This window comes from Pseudopodoces humilis, chromosome 16 (genome assembly GCF_049639895.1).
Source record: "Pseudopodoces humilis isolate 2021_Gansu_Grassland_sample_001 chromosome 16, ASM4963989v1, whole genome shotgun sequence".
NCBI lineage: Eukaryota > Metazoa > Chordata > Aves > Passeriformes > Paridae > Pseudopodoces > Pseudopodoces humilis.
The window spans coordinates 15,160,308-15,184,952 of record NC_142215.1 but is presented as its reverse complement, the minus strand read 5'-3'; the positions used below and the strand labels follow the sequence as shown (position 1 = coordinate 15,184,952).

At 38.6% G+C, this 24,645-nt stretch overlaps 1 protein-coding gene across 7 annotated transcripts in view; it reads left to right on the top strand.

Moving 5' to 3' along the window:
* TRPM1 (transient receptor potential cation channel subfamily M member 1) overlaps positions 1 to 24,645 on the top strand; it is a 115,781-nt gene that overhangs the window by 54,602 nt on the left and 36,534 nt on the right. For all 7 annotated transcript variants that reach the window (XM_088063014.1, XM_088063020.1, XM_088063013.1 and 4 more), the window contains 3 exons: positions 22,699 to 22,778; positions 23,488 to 23,683; positions 23,957 to 24,170. In XM_088063014.1, the coding sequence (XP_087919140.1) occupies positions 22,699 to 22,778; positions 23,488 to 23,683; positions 23,957 to 24,170 (490 nt within the window). The remainder of the gene's footprint in view (positions 1 to 22,698; positions 22,779 to 23,487; positions 23,684 to 23,956; positions 24,171 to 24,645) is intronic.

Sequence of the window (24,645 nt, the reverse complement as noted above, 5' to 3'; positions counted from 1 at the left end):
TACACAAAATAAGGAAGCTGTGTTGCTTAAGTTGCTTTCTGGAGCAATATGTAGAGAAACAGTTGAAGCTTGAATGAGAGAGAGTGTGTTTGCAGTTGAAGCTTTCAGTGGTCAGAATTACCTTACACCAGTTCCAGCAGTATTGACAGGCTCCCACATCATGTATTCTAATAATTCTAAAAGAGATGTGATTTCCAGGCTTTCTGGCAAAGTTACACAACATTCAAAACTGATTTCTTAGAACTGTAGTGTGGGCTTAACCTTAAGTGGTGTTTTAAATCCACATTATATTTTGTTGTTGGCTATATGCAGCAGGTATGAGTCCTTTTCCCCAGCTGCAGTGCTTTTACATTGCTATTTTAATTTTGCTCTACTGGTATCTGCAGTAAGATTGCTTTAGTTTAAATGAAACTGTACTTACTTATACTAACCAGAATTATCATTAGAGCATTATTCAAGTAACTGCTATTTGAATACCCATTATTTTCTTAAGTCTCCACTGGATAAGTGGCCTGATGAGCTTGGGGAAAATGTAGGCTCACTTCTGTGAAGCTTTTGTAATTACCAGCAAAAAGCTGGACCTTTCCCCCGTGCTGATGGAATCCATTACTCAGGACAGAAGTTAGCAGCTCTCCTTCTGCTGTGTTCAATTAGAAGATAACACAGATTAATGTCCCATATATCCCCTGGATGGATGATGGGATTGGGAATAACCACAGCAGCCACTTGCATTTTCTGCATTTGTGCGTTCAATGTGTCCTGCTCACAGGGACAGGCACCCAGCTCAGCCTGCTGAGGAATGTGTATTACCCCACAGTGTTTGCCTCTGGGCCATCCAGTGCTGAGGCTGGGGAACAGCTCCAAACCTTCCTGTCTCCCACAGCAGCAATCACATGGACAGACAGAGGCTTCCCAGCTGTCTCTGACATTGCCATTCTGGCAATTTCCCAATATAAGGGGTAAGCACATGTGTGTAACAGCATAGAATGAAGCACAGGGACCATCCATCCAGCTTCTCTGGGGTTGTCTTCAGGCCAGTATTTAGTGCCCTGCCTGAAGAGGTGTTTGAGCCCCTGGTTTGTTCCTGCAAATTGTATTGGAAAAAGTGTTCAGTACCAAGAGAACTCTCTACCAAATCATGTTCATCAGTGTATGGAAAGGCAGGATGTTGAGTGCCGGTACAACCTTTGCTGGTGTGTTTCCAGGCTTATGAAAGGTGATTAACAGTAAGTCAGAATAAGAAGGTCTCACCTTCCTGAGGTTTTTCTGGCCTTCATCACGTTACTGATTTAGTCTTCTTTCAACAGCCAGATGCACTTGGATTAGTCAGCCGCTAGATAGAGCTGTGTTATATAGAAAGGACCTCGCTTTGCAGTATTACATTAAAATTTGGTATTCCCTAGTAGTGAGCCAGAAAAATGGATCAGTTGTTGCACAGGACAGATATCAGATATTACAGTATTGTTTTTCCAAGATGCAGTAAATTCCCCCTCCATCCCCAATTATACAATAACATCATGGATCTTTTCCAATTGTACCTTATAATAAGACTTCAGTGAATAGTCCAATTTAATTCCTATACATTAATTATTGAATAAAGCATATCTTTAAATTACCACAGCAATTAATTTTTAATCAAGCAGTCATCCTAGAGCTGTTTTATTATGACTGTGGACAGGAACCTTGAAAGCAAAGTTTGTATTACCTTTTTGATTTTTCATTTCCCATTTTCCCCTTCTCCCTTTCTCTCCTTTCCAGTGCTGAGAAATGCTCCCATATGGATCAAAGGGCCATAAACATGAGAAAAAGGAATTACCTGCAAAATTATCTAATAAAACTCTGAATAAGATTGCTTTATTTACTACTTTATGTATTTTTATACTAATTTATAGTACAAAACTTCTGAGATTTGTTTATTATAATAAAATATTAGCAAAACAACTAGTGATAGGTTTAGTCTTTTGACTGTGTTTAAGATGTTATTTACAAAATTTGTATTGAACTGGTACTAAACTACACTGTGTGCTTGAGGCTGCTGAATACAGTATAAGTCATACTGAAAGATTTGCAAAAGTTGTATGAAAGTTGAAAATGTGTGGATTTGACAGCTTCTTCTGGCAGCAAGTACTGCTGTAAGAACAGGATAAAAACAGCCTGCCTTCAGCAAAAACTACCAATGGCATCCTGTAGCTTCAGCAGGTGCAGGCCCAGACATTGTACAGATTATTCCATGTGTGTTCTGGCAGTGTATTCAGCCGTGAACAGAAATAAATACCTCTGGGTGTTTCTTAGTGGCCCTTGCTGGAACAGTTCCAAAGCACAGGACTTGTGGCCAGTTCAGTGGGTAAATGTCTTGCAGCCATGAGGTCATAACAATCAAACAGTTTTCTAGAAAATTCACACATTTAATTATTCTAGTTTCAATTTTTATATTCCGTGGGTGAATTAAGCAGCGTCCATAATACGCGCTTTGTCAAACACAAGCAAAAATTTTAATAGCCAGTGTTATGAGTGTGTGTTTGATTCCATTTTGTTCTCCATTCTTGCCAATAAAATGGCACTCAGCCTGCTGGTTGAGTGGATTTGTGATTCTTTCCAAGGATCAGCTGTGGATTAGTGAAGTGCAGCTGGTGTGTTTCTCACGCCAAGTTGTTTGGGCACTTTTTTTTTATTTTTAATGTCCTTCTCGAAATAAATTCTGCCTCTTTTCCTTTGCCTGTTCTCGGGATTTCATCTTGTTCAGTAGTAAACTTCATCTTTTATCAAAATGTATGTTAATGAGACTGAGCAAACAGTCATTGCCCAAGTAACTCTTTACCAAAAGGTGAATTGAAAGAGATGTTCTTTGTTTAGTTTAACAAGGAATATTCTTTTTTAAGGAGTCTAACTCAGTAGCGAGTGAAGCTGCTGGTCTAAAATGCCAGTGATTTTACCCTGAGGATGGTATACACTAGTGTACAAGTTCTTGAGAAGCAGAATTAATGAAACTTCTGTCTGATAAAGATTTTTTCATCTACAGACCAGAGCTGTAATGTAATACTTTTACTGCAGCTCAAGACTTGTATTCCATATCCACCTTTCATTAAAATTGCAGATGAGGAAGCTCTCTCATGATGGTAGAAGTATTAAACTATCAGAGTTTCTGAGTATCTTATAATAAAATATTTAGTATTGAAGATATGTTGTGGAGTTGTTTTGTTTTTTACTGCCTCCCATGGTTACGAGCTTACCCACCTTCCCCTCTGCCGAAGATGGGACCAACCAGGGTAAAAGCTAAAACTTGCCTTCTGAGCTGGCCATTAAAGCTTAACCCAGCAAGCCCTGCTGTGTTTGGCTCATGCCAGATGCCTTTCCACATACAGAAGTACACAGCATTCGGGGTAGGAGACTGAAGTAGAGACATATATTCATGATTTTATTTTTCTTGCAACTTTAGAAATCCTACTCAGCTCACTCCATTTCATATCTGCTGTAGAGGGTAAAGGCAAATTCATTCAGATACATAATTCATTCAGATTCATGTATGTAGGCTTTTAAATACATGTGGAGGAACCTGTTCAAGTGAACCTTGGTTTGGGAAGCTATGAATCTTTCACGTCTCCCACTGCGTGAGGGGGAGTGAGTAGCTTTGAAAGCTCTGGAAGGATCTGGAGACTAAGGCATGTTTATTCAGATGCTTATGACTTTTTTCCTATCAAAAAGTATGCCCAGCATCTCTTAGAATTTATTTGATTTTCTCTCATTTCAAGGTTCATTTTTATCTGAATAAGAAATTTGTAATAATGAATTTAGGGAAGGATTTGATTTTATAGCATGTTGTAAAATAATGTCTTTTTCAGCCTTCCATGTCTGTTAGTTTTGCACAGATTTGGCACAGCACTTGTCGATGTTTGTTGTATCAAATGTTGTTTTGCTCCCCGTGTAAAAAACAGGACTGAAGAATAAAAGCAGCCCCAACTTAACAAGTAATTGCACCTCAACCATCAGAACATGCAAATTCACCATTTTTATTTGCAGATTTTTCAGTCATGGTACTGTTGTTACAGGTAATTGTAGAAAGTTATAGAAACAGTTGAAGTGGACAGATCCATTTAAGAGTTCTCTGTTCATAGATTCATTCTGTTCAGTCAGTGCCAGTGCTGTCAGAATCCCAGCTCTGTGACTAGTTCCCTTCACCAGCAGTAATCTGTTACAGACACTAAATGAAACCTAATGCATGTTTTAATAGGGGTGATAATTGCTCCATGAATGTAAAAGCAGCACCTCATTGATTTCTGCAGCAGTTGTCATCAGCAGCCTCTGTTCTCTGAAGGACTAATATGAGTATTTGTAAGAATGACCATTTTTGCACTTAAAAGCAATAAATAGATGGGGTGAATTATGAAGTCATTTTAGTGACTTCTAAAATGTCTAGTAAGTATATTATATGTATATTATACACATGTAAGTATATTACAAGGTACTCTAAGCCTTATTCTCTGTGTAGATATGTCTGCTCAATGCAAATCTCAGTTTGATGGTTGAGTTGCTTGACTCTTGGCTCCTGTTTGGATTCATTTACAGCAGTAAAAAGATGCATTTATTCTCAAGAAGTTCTCAGGTGACATTTTCACACTATTCTGTTTCTCATACAAAACAGTTCTTTCTTGGAGAAACACACAATAACTGGCACATTTAGAGTTCTTCACCAGACCAGTCTGAAAAGCCATGTTTCAATTCCCACCTTTCTGTGCTGGAAAAGTGAGGAGGAGGTGTTTGGTCTGTGTAATTTGGCTGTGCAGCAGAGCATGTAGAATTACAATGTGCTTTCATCAACTCCTGCTCATAGCTTTGGGTTCTGCATCTGTTTTATTCAGTTGTGCGTTTCAGTGCTTGAAAGCATTGATCATAAGCCTTTCCTTTTGGAAGGACTCCTTTAACCTGCAGCCTGTAACTGTAAATCAAGGTTATTGCTTTCTTGTTCATAAAAAGTCCAAAGTACTGTATGTTTCATGGGTCTTTTCCCAGACAAAGCAAACCCATGCTGTTGTGCACAGATTTGCTTACTGAAAGTCCTGAAATAGCATTTTGATAAAATTAAGTTTGCTGGCAGTACTTTAAGGTGCCTATTTCCTCTGTGATTCTTGTTTCAGAATGCTGTTTTCTTTCCCCTGTACCATTCTTGAATGGCTGCTGGGGGGAAAAAAGTAAAATATCATGCTAATGCTTTATGCCAGTGAGCTGGAACTCCATAGTAATCAGAGTTCAATGGAACTGCACATTCAGCAAAGTTGAACAGTGCTGAGAACATGTCCTGAGAATGTCCAGCTTATCCTGAGCTTTGCAACTGAAAAGCACAAATCATCTTACTTAATCTTTCATGGGAACTTCCAGCCTGCAAAGCCAATAAAATAAGCAGACTGATGCTTTCTATCATTCCCTGAAAAGGCATTCTTTTGGCTTTAGGTATAATTAAAGTATACATATATAATTTGGATAGATGCCTCTATCAGAAGTATGAACAAAGTAATGAATGTAGTAAAGAGAGTCATACACATGCAGGAAGAATCCAAATTATTCTGTGCAGTGAATAGTACACGGTCAGTACCTTTATAGTGGCTTTTATTAAACTCCTCAGTGAGCCTGGATGCCCCTTCACAAGGATCCAGTACTTTCTTGGACTTGTTCAGGAAGCCATTCAAGAAGAGAAGGAGTGCATCATTCCAGGATTTTTCAGAACTGTGATAGTTTGGGGACAGAAGAGGATTCAAGACAACAGACTTCAGCCTGTACCTGTCAATCCACAGTCTTACTACCAAGTAACCTAGGAAGGGAGTGGCAAGAATTTCCAAGGACAATGAGATAAATGCAGTGGGATCTGTGGAAGTACTCTTTGAAATAGTGGCTTTTAGAGCTGTAGGATAAGAGAACTCTGTTCAGGCCTAGTGGAATTTATTAAGAAGCCAGTATGCAAAACTTTTGTATGACTTTCACTGAAAGAGAGACAGGTGGTCCTAAACAGGCCCAGGTAGCAAAAAGTTTAGATCAGAAATAGGCACTTTTCCCCATCTCCCCTCCCTCCTTCTCTCCTTTTTTTTTTCCCTGCCATCCTCGCTAAGTGGAGTGCTACAATTTTGCTGAATCAGTAAATACCATGAGAGTTAATGTAACTATATTAACTGGTAAGTGTAGGTCCAAACAGAGTGCACCCACAATCACAGTTATGGTCCCCTTCCCAAATGAAAGGGAAATCAAGCAGGGAAGCCATCTAAGAGAAATTCTCATGGGTTCCAGCCAAAGAATATCTGAAAGAAAAGTACTGCAAATATCTTGATTAACCAGGGCACTGCAATTCTGTACTACATGTTGTGGTATAGCTCTGATGAAATATGAGGAACATTCACTCTTAAAGGGCAGGCTGAGGAGGTTGATACACAGTGTACATTTCAGCAGGATTATTACAGAACATGTCTTGGAAAGGAGATAATGCCCCAGATTTTGGTCAGACACATAAAAGCAGAATAGATGCAATTGCTACAGCTAAATTACCAGAGGACTGCTGAACGTTTTCAATGTGTATAATATGTTGCACATGTACATCCATATATATGAGGTCTGTATTTATGTTTTGCACTTAACCAAACAAAAAAACCCTTTGTCTGACTTAGCAAGCTCTCAGTCTCACTGGCAGGGCATGATTGGAAGCCTAGATGCTTTTGATCATGTATTTTGTACTTCCACAACTCTAGTATTCACATCTCAAATTAGATCCAGGAGGATACCAGACCTTTTGTAGTGAATTTATATTCCTTATAATCTATTCAGATGAGTCAGCGTGGAAATAGGCATAGAGATATGGTCAAGTCTTTCCATATAGAGCCTGTTATCAAGTTTCATTAGAAACTCTGTTTATTTATTTTAAGTTTATTTTAAACTAAATATTTATTTTAAAGAACTCCTGCTTTGCTCTAAAACTGTTTATGTTTGATGAACCTCCTCACACTGGACAAGTTAGAAAAGCAGTCTTGTGATGAGTACAGCAGTAGCACGGGGTAGGAGAATGAACAGCAACATCTTGTCTTTGAACTCATTATTTTTTTTCTTTTGCTATAAGAGACATAACAAGTAATTAATTTGACAGCCTTCCGTTAAGAATAAATTATTTTGTTGTAAAGTTTACATTTGTTCAGTATCAAGTATCACTCTCAGTTGTTGTTCCAACATACATCAACTGTTGTACTCTAACCTTTATAAATATTTTGCTATTTAACCTCAGTGCTGAAGCAGCTCATGACTTACACTGCTCAATTGGCCACCTGTGACAGTGCCAGTTCCTCTCCAACTGTTTTTGTGATGGTGCAAGGGGCTCGATGTGTGTCCTGCACAGCTCTCAGGTGGACTGGTAGCAAATCTTAAGCTCAGAAAATTAATGCATCTGTCGAATGGCATTTAGGGTTAATCTTAGGTGTGCTGTCAGATCTGCTTTTGTGCCTGGTGCTGCTGTACAGAATCACAAGTTGGTTAAATTACCACAGTCTTTATAGAGGAATAAAGTAAAGCTTGGAGCTGCCATATTTGAACATGCTATTCTCAGTCAAAGAGAACTTGAAGATTATCTTGAATATAAGGATAGAAGATTGTCTATATAAATTTACCTGCTGACTTGCACACTCTATGGCATGTCAAAGTGAAACGATGCTATTATAACCCATGTGTTTCTTTTCTCTAAGTGCTAGTCTGAGGAGAAAGTTGGAAATGCAAGTTTAAAGGGTAAATTATGCACATGTGTCATGGCATCTAATGAAATTGAGCATTTACTCAGAAACACTTGCATTTTTTTCAGCCACTACTACATTTGGTAGCAAAGAAAATACTTGCATAAAAAAGTAAAACTAAATACACTAGGGAGAAAATTCCTAAATTCCCTTTTAGCAGTTATACAGCTGAAGATTATTCAAACTAAATAAGATTTAGAGATTTCCTTCCCTTCCCAGTAATTCTTAGAAGAATTATTAACTTCAGAATCTCTCTAACAAGAGCATTTGCTGCTTGCTGGCATTTCTGTTTTAATTACTGGGGGGAACATAATGTGTTTGACAAAGCTGAAAGCTGCAATGCCTCATACTGTTTCGGCAACATACTGTGGTTTTAATTTATCTTAACCCATATTGATCAGTGGGACCTGAATTTATGACAGCAGATTTCCAGTTAAATGTCCCATGATTCCAGAATGCCTCCAAGCTGTTTGGCTTGGGACTAACACTAACTTTACAAACTTTAGTCAGCAGGTAAATAGCTGCCTACTGTGTATGGCTAGTGGGAGTTTGTACATTAAACTCTTCAGATGAACACAGCTGGTGAAGCACAGGGTGTTCTCTTTACAATAAAAACACTGGTTTGTGCACATGTAGATGCATCATTGACTGTGAACAGCTTTCTGGGTACGGCATAAGTTTGTGGCAGTCTGTGGGTTCATCATGGCTGTAAATTAAGCCTGTGTGTAAGAATTTACAGAATCAAGAGTTACACATTTACAGAGTCGAGAGTTAAGCAAACGCCTTTGTGTTAAAAGCTGGATGTGAGCAGTCCAGGTAGGAGAGGAATTCAAATGCTCAGTCCCCCGAGGAGCTGCTGGCATGGATTGCACTAGTGTGTTGCTGCCCTGAGTGATCAGCATTTTTTTGTTCTTTGTCACAGCTCATCTTTGATGTCAGTTGTGCTTAAGCACAACATACAGTTCATTGCTGTTTTTTCTGTACAAAGCCTCTTCAAACACCAAAAAAAAGGGGTTGGGGGAAGGAGAATTGTGAAACGGATGCAATTGCCACTGTTGCTATGTGAAGTTTGAAAGCTTTCCATTAGGGAAAAGTAGTACTTACGGCACTTGACTGTATTACAGAAACACATATCAGTGGGTGAAACCTTGCCAAAAATAACTCATTTCCCCCACAGGATCGAACAGCCTTTCTTACATTAGCGCCAGATTTAAAAAATCTGTCAATTCTTGTCTGTTCTGCTTTAAAAATAGTCCTTCCAATTCCAGTCACTTGACATAACTCAACAGGATGCAGATGAATTTAGAGTTGAACCTGGGCAGTAAAGAAGGCAATTATTTAACTTAGTTATACATCTCTGTCATCTAGAGAAGAATTGCAGTGATAATATCACAAAGCTGAAAGAAGCGATCAATTTTATTTTATAGTCCTGTCCACCTGAAAGCACTTATTTCCTGCATAAGCAGCAGTATGTATTTTCCAGGAACCAGGTGTTTTCAATGGATTGTACATTGGGAGGGAGTGGATTGTATAAAGGAGAAAATAAGGGGAACACATTTTTTATTGCTGTGCACTGTGTGGTTTCATCAGATCCTACTTAAGGTCATAATACATTTGCTGGGGATAATAGCCTGTACTTCAAACTAGACAGATAATTCCATTCTATCCAAACCCATTTTGTGCAGAGGTTATCACATTTCAATAAAAGTAGCTTCAGTTACAGGAATCAGATTGGGAATTAAGCCATTCCTCACCACTTCTGTTCATGGCTTGTACTGTTAATTAATTACACTTCAAGGCTGTAGAGTTGTTGTTTGCATTAGCTGTTCCATACCCAGAACTCCTGGGTAATTCATCTGGTAGAAAGAGGGTATATGGCCATTTTGTTATCAAACTGTTTCTTCTTTGGGGTTACATTTTGGCTTTTATGAATGAATTCAGGTTTTGTTGGCATTCTAGAGGCTTTTATCTTGTTAGAAAGGCCATTAGCTGCATTCAGTAAGTGAGCTATCAAACATGCCAAACAAAACTTACCACTTGGGAAAAGTTATGTGAACTGTCCATTATTCCTACATAGATAACCGATTACCCAGGTATTGGATTTGCAGCACTTGTAATAAAACTTGTTAATTCTTGAAAATAAGTAAGTTGTTTGCTATCAGCGAAGCAAGAATATTTTTCTTTTGGTGGTGGGAGTAATAATGGTGTGGTTTCACAATGAAGGATGTAATTAAAGCTTTTTTTGGTGTGGACTCTTTATTGTATATGAAAATACTGTTTAAATCAATTAAACCAAAATAATGAGTTTTTCCTTGCTGCTTACTCCCTCTAAGCATATGGGTACTGTTGGAAACCAAGGGAATTTTTTTCTGAAACAGTCAGAGTGAGGGCAGCAGAGATGCATATCTTTATCCCTTTCCTTCACAGTGCATTTATATCAAGCCATGTCACAAAACAAACTCCAAGTGCTGTGAGCCTTCCCATAGTATGAGTGCAGGCATCCATGAAAACTATCCTTTGTCTAGTGGCCTTTTCTCTGAGAATGTCATTTTTTTCACTCATGTGTGTTATTCCTTTGAACTCTGAATGAGCACTTTGGCTGAACTTGGCAGAATTATACATTTAGAATTAAATGCCAGCAGTTTCTTCCTCTTAGCATGCAGAATTTTGTCATAGGCTTTTCAGACAGTAAGCACAGCAGACAGAGGGCTGTTTGCCCTTAACAACAGAAGTGCACGTTTATTAGGTTTTTAGCCAACTTGGTTACGGTTTATTTTAGACACATTGTGTATAAGGCCTTTTGCTTTTACAGGGCTGTTCCCCAGCCCACCCCTAGAACATGCTGGCTAATTCCTGTTGTATTCTATAACTATTGTGTTATTATCATTATATATTTTGAGAGAGAGAATTATGTGTTATCTGAGGTACTGTTCAGAACATTCATTGTAGGCATCCTGACAAGCTGTGGCACTACTTAAAATGCTAAGTCTGAAAAGCGTGGTTTTCAACTTTATTAAAACTTGTTCTTTATTTGCAATAGCAAGTGAGGAGAATGTTCTTATTGCCTGTAGAGGGGTCTTTGATCTCAGTCACCTTAAACTGAAGTCTTTAACAGTTAAAATTTTTCTCTTTTTGGATAGATGCATGTCTTGGTTGCCTTTCTTGAGTCTTAAACTGAGGTGCCAGAGCAGTTATGGTATTGCCAAAGGGAAATGCTGGCAGGTTGCATGTCCATCAAATTTTTGATGAGGAAAGAGTCTACAAAACTTGTGTTTGATTTTTACAAATGCTGTACTTTCTCAGGTGTGCATTTCTGTCACTGCAGTTTGGGCTAACAAATGGAAGAAAAAAATACACAGAGGTGATGTTTCCAATATTTGTTCTTAAAATGTGTTGTGCCTTCCAAATGCAGGTACTGTAGATAAAACTCCCATTCTTACATAATAGCTGGCCAAGGAGAAATTGTTCAGGAGCAGAGAGAAATTAATTCCTTTTTAACTTCCATTGCTATAGAGTACCTAACCAAAAAACCATACGACATTCCATGTCCACATTCCATTTTCAGAAGGGAGTTAAATGCCCAAATACCTTTTTGTATTAATTTTTTTGTTATATCTGATAATATTTCTTGTCCAATAGGTCATCTTTTACTAGCTCATAGAGCACCCCACATTCTAGATAGCAGAGGTATCTGCAAACACCTCTCAAATTGGATTTTCAGTGGAAAAAGAAACATCTCCGGACTTTACTGTAAGTCCTCCCTCAATTTCTGTGCTGACCTTTCTAGAATCTTCCAAACTCCATCGTTTTTCTCATGAAGCCAGCAGGAACATTGTCTCGTTAGGAAGCCCAGGGTCTGATTCTAAAACAAGGCTGTTTCAGCTGCACACTTTGCCATTCAGGGCAGACAGAAGTTGAAATTACATCTGTAAAATACTTTGTTGCCAGCCACAGGTGCGTATGTGTTCACTATACTGGAGATAAGTTATAGGAACAGGGAAATAAGTTTAGAGTCAGTGCAGTGCAGCAGGAGCAGGCAGGCAGCCTTTAGCTCCAGACAGCAGGATCCTTAGATGTGATTCTGGATCTCACCCTTATCCGTTCCATTATGGCAATTATTTTGGCCCCTGGCTCAGCAAGGCAAACGTTGAAAGCTAGAACAAAGAACTACCTGTGACACACAGTGTCCTGTGCTATTGGTGGTTTTTAAAGTATTAGAAGATGCAAAAAAAGCCCTTGTCTGCAAAGGAATTAATTATATTGACAAAGGCAACAGGGTATGAAAATGCATGTGATATATAAAGTTACAAAATTAATGGCTTATTTACGACTTCAGCTGTTTTAGTACAGCATTTTGCCCAACTTCAAATTGTTCTAAAAAGGATTAGATATAATTAATGCTGTATGACCTCCTTTTTTCTTCTTTTCAAAGAATGTAGAGCTGTACATCTAATGAGGACCCCTGAAAGGACTATTATGTCCAATTGTCTCAATTATGCAAATAGCGTTGATATTTTAGCAGAAGGGAGGGGATACTTCAAATTAAAAGTTTTAGCTCCTGCTTTAGCCTTTCTGCAGTGCCGGCATTTTTACAGCAACTACATCCACTGTTTGAAGAGAGGAAAGGAGGTTTAACAAATTGGAGATTTGGGCACTATCAAAGTAGATTTGTTGTGCCTTGTTCCACCATGAGATGAAAATACCCTCTGGGCAGAGAGATGGGTCATGAGACTTCTAAAGGATTACCTTCAAAGAGAGTCATGAGATTGGTTTGAACAAAGAAGCTGCTCACATGCTTATCATATGAGATTCTCTTCTTAAAGTGGTGGAAACCCATCTCCTTGGGAATTCTCATGAACTTCAGAGAGACTGGAAGTCCTAACAGTAAGATGAATGAGAAGTCTGAACAATAAACAGAAAGATGGGACAGAAGCGCAGAGTTAAATGCACTTTATTTATTCTAGCTGTAATTCATCTTTCCAAACTCTGAAACACTTCCAGGGACAAGCAGGTAGGACATGATTTCAAATCCTTTTTCATTTCATTCCTGATAGTCTTCTTTTGTAACAGCGATATGCACAACTGAAATTTGCGCTGAAGGGCTGCATAGTGACCTGCAGTTGATGGGAGAAAGATAATTCTGTTGAAATGACAGGGTTCTGATTAGACTTCTTAGATTTCTCATTTTGAAGAATGTGAAACAAAATACTAGCTGAAAGAAGACAAAATGAGTTTTCAGGTCCAAAAATAGTGTCTCAAAACTTCAAAATTTAAAAATTGCTTGAGTGTGACTGTAATGTGATGTAGAAATGCTGGCAAAGAAAGATCATGTACCTTACATATTTCAATATTTTGAATGTTAATTTCTAGCTACCTCTGCGGAAAATGGGGATGGAGTTCTGGGGTTTTCTTTGTTTTGTAGGTTGTGACTTTTCATTTTTGGGGGGCTGTTTTGAGTTTTCAAAATTAGCCAGTAATATTACTTTCTGGAGCTCTATTGTGGCAATACTTTCTTATAAGCAAACTTCTTTCTGTCACAAAGTGTATTTGTTTCCAGGAGAGTTTATTAAGGTCTGATGGTAGGTCAAGGTATTATGGAAGTCTTGGAACGGAAAAGGGCAGAATTTATGGTGGTTTTCCCCACCTTAGTGGGTGTTGGTAATAAAGGAGGTTCCCCAGTGAACGACATTTAACAAACATCAGCAGCCCTGTCACCTTTGTACCTGCAGTGCTGCTGCTGTCGTGTGAGGAAATGCATTCCTGCCATAAAGCTCACTGGGCTGTGGGATGAGAGGTCTCACGGAGCCCCAGCCTACCTGTGATCTCTGAGTATTCACATTCCAATCTTTCTAGAAATTGAGGAGCCAAGGAAGGTCAGGTTTGGCCCTTGTTACTCCCCAGCTCTTCAGACCATGGCTCCAGAGAAGCTCCCATCCACTGTTGTGTCCTTCCTGCCCTTTGCTGTATTCCCACTGGGGCCCTGAGCAGGCACCTGCCTGCTGAGCCAGAGACAGCCATGGGAACAACTTGTGGCCTGTTCCAGTCTCCTTTAGCTCCTCTCATTCGGGATTTTAAAGTTTCCTTTTCCATTTTTGATATCAGATTAAATCCAGAAAATGGAAACTTTTATTATAGTTTTTCCCTGCTATCACCTTAATTCAAATCATGGATAGACTGTGGCCAGCATTTTAAAGAGAAGGAACAATGTGCTGCACACCGGGATAAAAAAGTCCAGGAACATCGCTGGGCATACTGTTCTATGGCACCTGTTAATTCTCTTCACTCACCTCTTCATGGGTTTAGATGCATAAGGACTGAAAAGATTGACCAAATTTTCTGAAAACTATCTTATCTGTAAGCTCTGCAGTCTCCCATTGCGCTCACCCTTTGTAATTATTTCAGGTTTTTGGGACGTTCCCAATGAATGTTGGCAACTCTCCGGTGTACATAATGCAGTATTTCAAACATAAGTATTTAGAGTCTACTAGAAATAATATAAACCTTTAATTCCAATGCTTTTGTAAGGGTTTCAGAAAGATTATGAGAAATAATATTGTGCAAACCCTGCAGCCCAAGAGTTTAAATGCCTGGAAATCCTTTTTTGAAAATGGCAGAAAGCAGCAGGAAATAAAACACATCTGATTGTGGCATATTTTATGAAAGGTGTTAGGTCTTAGCTAGTGCCCAGAAAAGAATTGCTCTACTGAGTGTGAAATTAGCCATGGAAAGTTGCAAATTTTCAACAGCTCAAACTTTTTAACAGAACTCTACCTGAAGAATCTTGCTGTCAGGAAAACTCTGTGTGCTGCAAACTAATGTTAATTTCTTCTGAGTCAGATTGGCTAATTAGTGTATTAGATACGTATTTGCAAAAAGGGTGCATATTTTCAGCATGCAGGGGAACGAAATGTTTATAGTATCTTTTCTCAAAATATATATTTATTCAACATCTCCAGAATTTAGAGACTTCTGAGCTATGCATATATTCTTTATATTGTAAATATAGAAGTGTTACTATGTAACAGTTTTGAAGTGTGCTTTATTAATGTGCATCTGAGTATGCCTTACGTACTGGATTTTTGTCACCACATTTTGAAAATGTCAGTGTAACGAATTCTTCAAACCCAGCTGTTCAGGGTGCTTTGCACTTCAAGTAGTACTAATTACAGCTGTGCATTTAGAACAAACTCTCATAGATGAGCAATATTCCATGTAATGTGTAATCGTTTTCTTCAGATGTTTTATATTTTTGATTTGCCCTATTTCATAAAGAAAAAGGTCTCAAGCCATACTATTATGTCATGACTTGTTAGAAGCTGTGTAGTTCTCTCTGAACTAGGAACTTCTAATCTCATATATCAAAGAAGTGCTTATACTTTTAGCCCCTTTTCAAAACAGCAAGCACACTTTCTATTATTTCTACTCTAATAGTCATTAGTCTTAAAAATGTGGACTCAAATGATCCAGATCAGAGATCCAGATCTCTCTGATGGAGGCAATATTCTGGTCCAAATCCATGTCATTTTGCATGTGCATGTAAGTGTGGGCTAGTCTTTTCTGCAGGCATGATAAACATCTATTGACACAATTTTCTAAACCACAAATAGCCAGGAGAATTAAGTACATGGGTGGTTTTAATGAGAACTATTCTCAGGCTTAGTTTTGTATTGAGGGAAGTACTTTGTCGTGTTGATCATGATTTCCTAAGTGTTGATGAATTGCACAAAGGAAGATTTGCTGTTGAGGCTGTTGAACTCCAGGAGTTTTCATTATAATAGCAGTTTTATATTTCAGGTTAGAATGGCTTGTACTAAAGGCTCATAATTTAGAATAATTTAAGATAAATAGCCCACATGCAAATAATCTGGAAACACCCTGACTTCCTTTAAAACCATTATCTAGCAGAGTCTTTACATTAGCCAAGGCAGGTTATAGTTATAGAGCAAAAAACATTCCTGAGTCTTGTCAGCACTAGATACCGGGGTCATCTTAAATCTTCAAGTAAGAATTATCAACAAAATTATGTTACAGAAGAAACTAGTAATTACCAGGCTACTTTGGCTAATATAATGTTAGAGGCTGCTTACTGTCTCTCCCTGCTCATCCATTCTGCTGTATCAGACCTCTTGAGAACGGTCACTTGCAGGTAAACAGGACTCTGAAATAGAGGTAAAGTCACTCACCACTTCCCATCTTAGTGTCTTGGTTTGTGTGTAAGTTCTGGGAGTAAAACTGGCCTATGGCATGTCGACAGGCTGAAGGTTCTTTGGGGAGAAAAGTGCAGAGGCTCAGTACAGGTTGGTGTTTGTGTTCCCCATCTCCCAGGCATCCAGACAGAAGGGCTAAAGGCAAGGGGAGGATTTAGCAGGGTGTTAACAGAACTGGAATAAGTAACAAATGGAGATTAATATTATTGTTAACATGTCTTCTCTGAAATTTGGTGCAGTAAGGGAAAGGACAAAATGTTGTAGGAATGCCTTTGCTTCCCTAAAATGTGGTAGATATGGTGTGTAAGGTTGTCAGTGAATTTCTTTCTGTATTCCACACAGACAAATTCCATATTGCAGAACTACACAGGGTATGCTCTTCCCAGGAATGCACTGAGCCAGGCTGTGCTGAAGTACACTCCAAATGATTCTTTAAGTTGCTTTCTTATAGTTTTGTTAGCTGTATAGTTACATTAGTGCTGGGCCGTGCCCAGGCAGCTGTGCTTGTCTCTCTGTAGGAGCTCATCCAACACACTTTGCTCCTGTGCCTCCATGGACTTTGTGCTGGAGTTGGGGATCTCCCCCATTTCAGGGTGGCATTGAGGCTGTAGCTGTTTTTCACATTGCAAAGCCCCTGGGAAGTGCTGTGTATCTCTCTGGGATGCAGCAGGATCATCTTAGCCTTGAGAAAAGGAGCTTGTTGCTTCTTACTTGCATACCTTGCAAACTGTGTCCCTCAGTTAATGAATGTGGGGAGAAAATGGAGTAATTTTCTTGTTTCAGCAGATGTTTGCTGTGCCTCTCCAAGAACACAGAGTTTAATGAAGCCATGAAAGCTCCTTACAGCTCTCTGTGCAGTTTAGCACCATTTTCTGGTTTGCACACCAGCAGCAGGAGGGATTTCTGGCCTCAGTTTGAAATAACAACATTGCTTGCCTTGCTCACAGACACTGCCATCCTGCTGGTGTGAGTTAGTCTCTACCACAGAACAAGTGGCTCCCTCACAAAGTTGCTACAAGAGCATGGGTTAAAATTGAACAATATGAAAAACACAGTGGGCTGACTGTTTCAAGATCATATATAAGATTTGATAGAACTCTCTATCACTAAGAGTAAGAATTGTCTTGAGCAAATAGGATTTTATTTGAAAGAATCTTAAAACTGTTAGAAATCCCTTCTTGATGCTCTTTTTATTAGTGAAAAATGTAAGAGATCCTATTTCTGTTGGGTGTTATTTGGTACTTCATATTCTAATAATTACTAAAGCTATTGGTTCTACAGATAGATTTCTGATAGAACTCATGCTAACGAGAATTTTGGGAATTTAGTAGTTTCATAGGCTTTTGCTGTGTTCTGTAGTTGGGGACATTCATTGTTCGTGGCTCTGGCTGCTTCGTGGCATAACACAAATTTAAAACAACATTATGGTTTTATGCCCTGTACTTATTTAGCAATGAAGAACTTCTCTGTAAAATCTCACCAGTTTGTGAGTGGCTACAGGATTGGCTATTAACATACATCACATAGTTTGGAGGATTTTTCTCCAAGCAAGACCCTGTTATTAGGAGGAAAGTAATTTCTAGGTAGAACTAATCAGCTGAAAGATTAATTAGTTGGGCACTTGGAAAAACTGTTCCTTCAAAGTGAAGAATGATGGATAGTGTAATTGGAAATTGTTCTCATGTCAGGATTTAAGTTGCAGAGAACAGAGATTCTGCTAATATAATGATTTCTTTTTTCTCCCAACTGTTTATTGTTCTTATTTACTTTCTTTTAAGTAAGAGTGCATGTGCTCTTGCTATGAATGTCATTTCACATTCAGATTACTTCTTTCTCTCACTATCTCAGCAAAGCAAACGTCCCTGGGCTCAAATCTAGCAAAAATATCCCAGTTTAATTCTGTAGAGCATTCTAATTTTATAGTTGGGCAATACAGTTGAGATTTGCTTTCCCTGGTAATTCCACCTTTTCTGCAGGATTACCTGAAAAGTTGGTCAAATGGTTTTAACAGGGCTGAAGGTTTCCATAAATGACAACAATCAATCCACATCTTAACAAGATGTTGGTCAAAGTAATTTGTATTAGTCCACAGACATAAGCCCCGCTGCCCAGCCAGATCCATTTTTGTATTATTCTGTGCACAATTCTGTGCTTGATTTAACCTGAACAGTTCTGTCAAACCCTGTATTATTCATGACATACATTTGTTTGGTCCCCTGCTTACTCCCTCAGTCCATTTGTATGCCAGGCACTGTCTGCTCTGTCCAATCCCTGTCCATGCTCCATGCACCAAGCCCTCCTGTTCACATGCCTGCTTGCCTGCTGACCGGCTGTGCCAGGCAAAGCCTCTCTGGAGTGCAGCAGCTGTGGAATATGTGCTCCTTCCTTGGGCCCCAGGTGCCTCTGATCTGTGTGACAGCGGCTGCTCTGCAGGTCCAAGGTGAGGCTGGAGCCCCGTCCCATCCTGTCCCCAAGACAAGCAAGCCAAGCCATCGAGCAAGGACACGAGTCCCTGTTCCAAGAAGCAGCAACCTGGGGGTCATTGGAGTTCACTGCTGCTTTTAGATCTGCTTAAGTGTGGGCTTTGGATGTGCTCCAGTGACATGACTGACTCTCATCGCTGCCCCCCTTTCACTCCCCAAAATCTTTCACTTCCTTTGCTGGTCATTAAGTTCATCACAATCACTAAATACTGTGCCATCCTGCAGGGGTATATCTTTACTGGAATTCACAGCTTCTGGTGGCACAATGTCATGTAAGAGTTGGTAGCATGACATTTCTCTCTGTCTGGGTTCCTACCTTGGAGGTTCACCAAGGATGTATTTATTGATCCATAGCCTTCCTGTTGCTTTTGGATAAAGCTGCAGTGAAACAGGGCTGCAGACTTTGTTTTGGTACAGCCTGAAATTCAGGCCCAATACTTTTTCACTGAATGCTTGTTTATATATGAAGTGAAATACATTAAATTTCATGTTAATTTAGTAGAAAACTGAATTTTTTTGTGTGAGAGTGAGAGAAAATTCTCTTCAGTTGCTGCAGCCATAGACATGTTTTTTTCTCAGCAAATAGTGTAATTCATTTGCAATAGTCAAAGGATAATTGGTCTTTGTAGAACTAGTTCTTGTGTTAATTAGTTCTGTACTGGAAAGGTGACTAATGGTTTAGGGTCTTGATTTTGTTACTCGGTGATTTACAAACCAGTTACCTGATTTCCTTTTGTTTCTGCAGGAGGATACCTTTTTAATGTTGAAAGACAACTAGCAAAACCATATAGTGGAATAATATAAATCCAGTATTAATTAATGCTGTTTCTCAGCAACATATTGGTTTCTAGGCTGAAGTACAAGAACTAGCAGTGGTTTGGTTTAATCATAGTTTAGGAGACCTGTTGCCAGTTTACATAAAGGAAAACAAATAGACCGCTGAACACCTGAAACATGTTTTTTTTCAAAACTAGGTTCTAATTAATACATTCAGGATTTAAAATAACGAGCAAGTTTGAACTTCACTACTGTCAACAAGCTGGGATTTTCTATTTTTTATTTTCTTCAGAGGTGTATGGAAAACCCCCACTGGCTGTTAGTCTGAAAACTGTAGCTGATCTATCATAGTCCTTTAACAATTCATCCATTCTGAGGCTGTTAAAAAGTGCTTATTTTTTATCAAACTCACAAGAGACAGTATGTCTACTTACATTTTTCCTTGAAAGCCCAAGAGCTTTTCAATCCAGAGAGAGAAATGTACAGAATCTGTATAAAGTAAGTAGAGAAAGTGCCCATTTTCTGACAGTAAATGTTTCTGCTCAAGTATTTGCACTGGATTATAATGAAGCTTTGGTTAAGCAGATTAAACAGACAAAAGCAGTGAAACTTCAAAGGCTAACCAAATATGCTGAGGTTTTTATTTCCCCAGTCTGTAATGCCTGCTTTTGCCTTCCTCTCATTAGCACAGAAAAATAAGCCAGTAGAGCATAATGTGCAGTCCCTCTGTAGTCCTGTCTGTAGTCGCCTGCAGCGACTGATTCCTAACGGGGTTCTAGGGGTGAGTATGGAAGGTTTTTTCCAATGTAGCAGTAGATAATACATCTCCTATGAGAGGGCTTTTAAGAGCAACTTCACATCTGAGAGTTCAGCTGTTTGTAGAGCTCCTTTTAGTTACCAAGATGCAAAAGCTTCTTTCCAAACACAGATGTTAAGTCTGTGACTTAATCCAATGGTTAATTAACTATTTTTACATGCTCAAACCGCAAAAGAAATTCTGTGCTTTGGTACGCTACAAGGAACAAGGTAAAGCAGTATTCACTGGCATGGTGTAACAATCCAAACTGATTTGATATTTCTAGGTTGCATTTTGCAGTATTCTCTACAGAACAGTTAAGTGTGCAGCATCTGTTACAGTTTTTATTTTGAAGAGTGTTTCCTGCACTGTGGGATTGATTTGGGCTTTTGTGTTGCTTAGTCAAGGAGTTATCAGGGACTACACAGAAGATGGAAGTTTTTTTTGGGGGGAAAAGTGAATATGTTTAGAATATATAAAATAATAAAACCAAATTAATTTAAAAATTAAATACATACAATTTTAGAAGTACAGAAATTATGTAAGCTCTTTAACAGGTTCATGTTAAGCTCATTTTATAATGTTATAGTTCATTAACTAGTATGGTGAATATGAGAAGTAACAACACAGGATATAATTGTTAAACAGCAGTGAATTTGTACACTTTGTACATTTCTGTGGTTTTGGATTAATTTTGAAAAATTACTATAATTGAAATCAGATGGAGTGGTTTTGGATCTCTAAATATTTTGAACTGCCTGAATATCTGTGAAGTAGCAAAATCTCATTCTGAGCAGGTAAATGGCATTTCTTTGATTTAATCATCCACCTCCACATACCACAGAGCCTCATGGATCTCACTGTCAGGGATGTTTTTTCTGGATTTTTCTAGAACTGGACTTCAATGCTACAGAACAAAAGCATTTTTTAAGCTCCACTTCAAATAATACTATTGCTAAAATTTGTCATGTTGTAAAAGCCTTGCCAGAAGGTGTATGAAAAGAATATTTTCAATAATTTTGGAAGAAAGTCTCTTTAGTTTCATTTAAAGAAAGAATCTGTGGAGACAAGACAGAAAAGCTGACCAAGTCACATGGACTTTTGATATTAAATTTAATACTCTTTTCCTTCTTATTTTGCTACATGACCAAGTGCTTTATGCTAAATGCCTGAGATATTTGCCTTGTCATTCAGAAAGCAAGTAAAGTTGTAAGCTACAGGAAGTTTTATCTATGAGTTCTTGGTTCTTCCTCACTGTTGTGCTGTGAGGTCCCAAACAACTCCTTCTGAAATGACACGAGATGGTTCTGCCCTGGTAAATCAGCAAGATGAGAGTGAAGAACTGCAGGATCTCCTAGGCCACTGACTGCCCAGACTGCCTCAGAGGCACTTGAAAGAAGTGAATGTTCATGTACCTGAGCGATTGTGGACACCTTTTTCAAGAAGTAGAAGCTTGGTTTGGCAACTTCCTTGCAGTTACTTGTGATTAGGGAACTTGAAGTAGTCCCCCATCATTTTAGACATAGGGGAGTAAATGAGGAAGCCAGGTGGGAAGTAACAAGTCAGCAAACAAGGGAGCTTCAGAGACAGCTCTTGCCTCGCATGAGAAAGAGAGATGAGCTATGAAACCCTCTGTTCATCACACTGTAGCTTGTGCAGCACTCAGGGAGCTTGCCTGGTCTTGAAGCTGCTGACAGGCAGGCTGACAGGCATCTGCAGCTGACTTTCTTAAGTCAAAATCAGCAAGATTTTTCATTCTTTCTTTAGGAAAAGTCCCTTTCCTTTTTTTTTTTAAGTCAGCCTGAAAGTTCTTGTGTCATTTTTAGCTTCTGTGTCTGCAAAAATTAATTTCACTTCCACAGCAGAAACTAAAGCAACATTTGCTTGCAACTTGAAAAAATAGTTTCATAATTCAAACTGAGAAGAGACAACTTTTATCAGCAAAGCAAAGGTATCAGTGTCATCAGTTGTGAGTGTTTTTTTAACATTTTTTATTTCTATAAAATTAAAAAACTCCTTTGAATTCACTTTTTAAAACTGGTTTACAAGCAGAATAATAGGCCAACACACTTAGAAGGTCATTTTCTTCCTCCTGTTTCACAGATGCCCAGAGTTTGTGTTTTTACTGTCACATGGTCTTTCAATTTAAAAATGTCTCCTTCTGAGATACATCTTATTCAGAGTAAGATGCCTTAGGAAAGACTGGAACTTGATTTACAATTGGAAAAAAATTATTTGAGAAGATAGTTAATTATGAAGGGAAAGTTACTGAGGAGCACTTTCTGCATACAAAGAATGATACTAAAGTGTTTTTTGGAGTAAATACTATTATCTGCTTATTTCACAGTTTATGATGATTTTCTGTCCTACATTGAGTCTATTTACTGTTTACTGCAGTAGGAAGGAGCAGTGCATTTTTTGGTAGGCCTTGAAACTTCAAGGCCATCATCTTTCTACATAAGGGTTCTTACCCACGTCAAGGTTTGAATTTTATCCAAGTCATAGAAATTAACATCACCTCATGAGTAGTGGTGTTCATCACTTCATGTATCTGGTGTTTAAAAATGATGTAATAAGTTCAGTAGCTGAAAATAGAAGGTGAATGTTACTGTATCTGCCACACAGAAATGTATCAGTACTTTTAATTTTTTTTAATTTTTTTTTTTCTTCTCTCTTTTAAGGGTCAGAAGGCTTGGATAGAGAAGACCTTTTCTAAAAGAGAATGCATCTATATAATTGCCAACAACAAAGATGGTACCAGGTAACACTTGAAAATTTTGTTTCAACAGAAAAGCTTAATAACAGAAACTCAACTTGATTTGGGTTTGGACGTGCAAAACCAGTTTAGTCACTGCCCTTAAAGGGAGATGACAGGGGAACAAAAGCACAAGTCATGCTTGGAGTCCACTCTGCACAGAGCCATGGGACATCACAGAGATGAGAAGGCTGGGAGCAGGAGAGGCAGTGAGCTGTTAGTTCCTAGCTTTGCAAACCATAATAGATTCATACTGAATTCTGAAAGCAAGGGTGCAGTAATGTGGTGCCTTCCTTCACAGTTGGTATGATATTACCAATGACAATAGCAACAAAGGGATTTGATTTCTTAGTCTAAATAGTAATATTAGTCCATGGGCTAGCTGCATATTGTGGTCCAGCTTGTGTGGATAACAGAAGAGTCAATGTCACATGTGAGCTGTGACCTATAAGTAAGAAACAGAGGGTCAGTGCTCCTCTTCTGCGTTCTTCCTCCTTGCCTGGCCTTTTACCTAGAACAGCTCTCCAGTGCATGACACAGGTGAAGTGAATTTTTTTATCTTTGTATGTCTGGCATATGTGTGTATGTGAGAGTTGTTTCTATGATTCATGTACAGCAAGGCTTGGGCAGTTGAAAATCTAATGTCTGCTGTATTTTTTTTTTCTATTATTTTGAAGATACTATAACCAAAGTCACTTCAAATTTTAACCTCTAGGTGCTGCTGTGGCCAGCTCATTAGCCAACATATTCCACCTCCTCCAAGTATAACAGCTAATAAAAATGAAGAAGAAACAAAGCAAGTGGAAGCTCAGCCAGAGAAATGGTCTGTCAGTAAACACACCCAAGCATACCCAACTGATGCCTATGGAAACCTGGAATTCCAGGGAGGAGGACATTCAAATAAGGCCATGGTAAGTGGCATAGGGTACTTTAAGGTATTTATTCATCTGGTGTTGAACAGACTCTTGAGTTTTCTTAGCAGTAAAAGCAACAGCAGCTCAACTTCTGCAAAATTTCTCTTTGTTTTTCCTCTCTTCTGAAGAAATACAAACTTAGATTTGTTTCTTTGTTTGAAAATTGTAAAACTCTCTCTTCAGGATTCTGAAAGGCAAAGAGTAACCATTCTTTTCTCAGAAAATTTACAGAACAGGTTGTGTGATAACATTACACGTTGCTCTTTGCAGTACATCCGTGTGTCGTATGACACTAAGCCAGATTCCCTGCTGCATCTCATGGTGAAAGACTGGCAGCTGGAACTGCCCAAACTCTTAATCTCTGTCCATGGAGGCCTCCAGAACTTTGAAATGCAACCAAAATTAAAGCAAGTGTTTGGAAAAGGTCTGATAAAGGCTGCCATGACCACAGGAGCTTGGATTTTCACTGGTGGTGTTAGTACAGGTAAGCATTTGCCATCACTTTTAGTTTACTTAAGAATTTAGTGATGTTCATTCACTAATCTTCCCCATAGGTAGAAGATTTAAGCCTACGTGAACAAGTCATTATCCACTATACCAAAAAAGGAGCATTGTAATCATTTGTGTTAATCTCCTACCCAACCCAGACCATTTTCCTGGGTCAGTATTGATTTGCATTACTTAGTGTTTCCCCTGAAAACAAATTTCAGCCTTGGTTTCAGCAAGGAATCTAACATTAATTCTAATACACTTCTTTTAGTGCTTGGTTATCCTTGTAGTTGAGTTTTCTATTCCAAATTTGCCAAGTTTTACCTTTAGAGTGTTTTTTTTGTACAAAGATCTTTTTATTACTAAAAGTGTATTTCCTGATGTTATGGTTTGTGTCCAATGAATAAAATACATTGAGATGGTCAAGGGTACAGGTTATGCTGTGGAAGTTAGACAGGATAAGTCTTCCA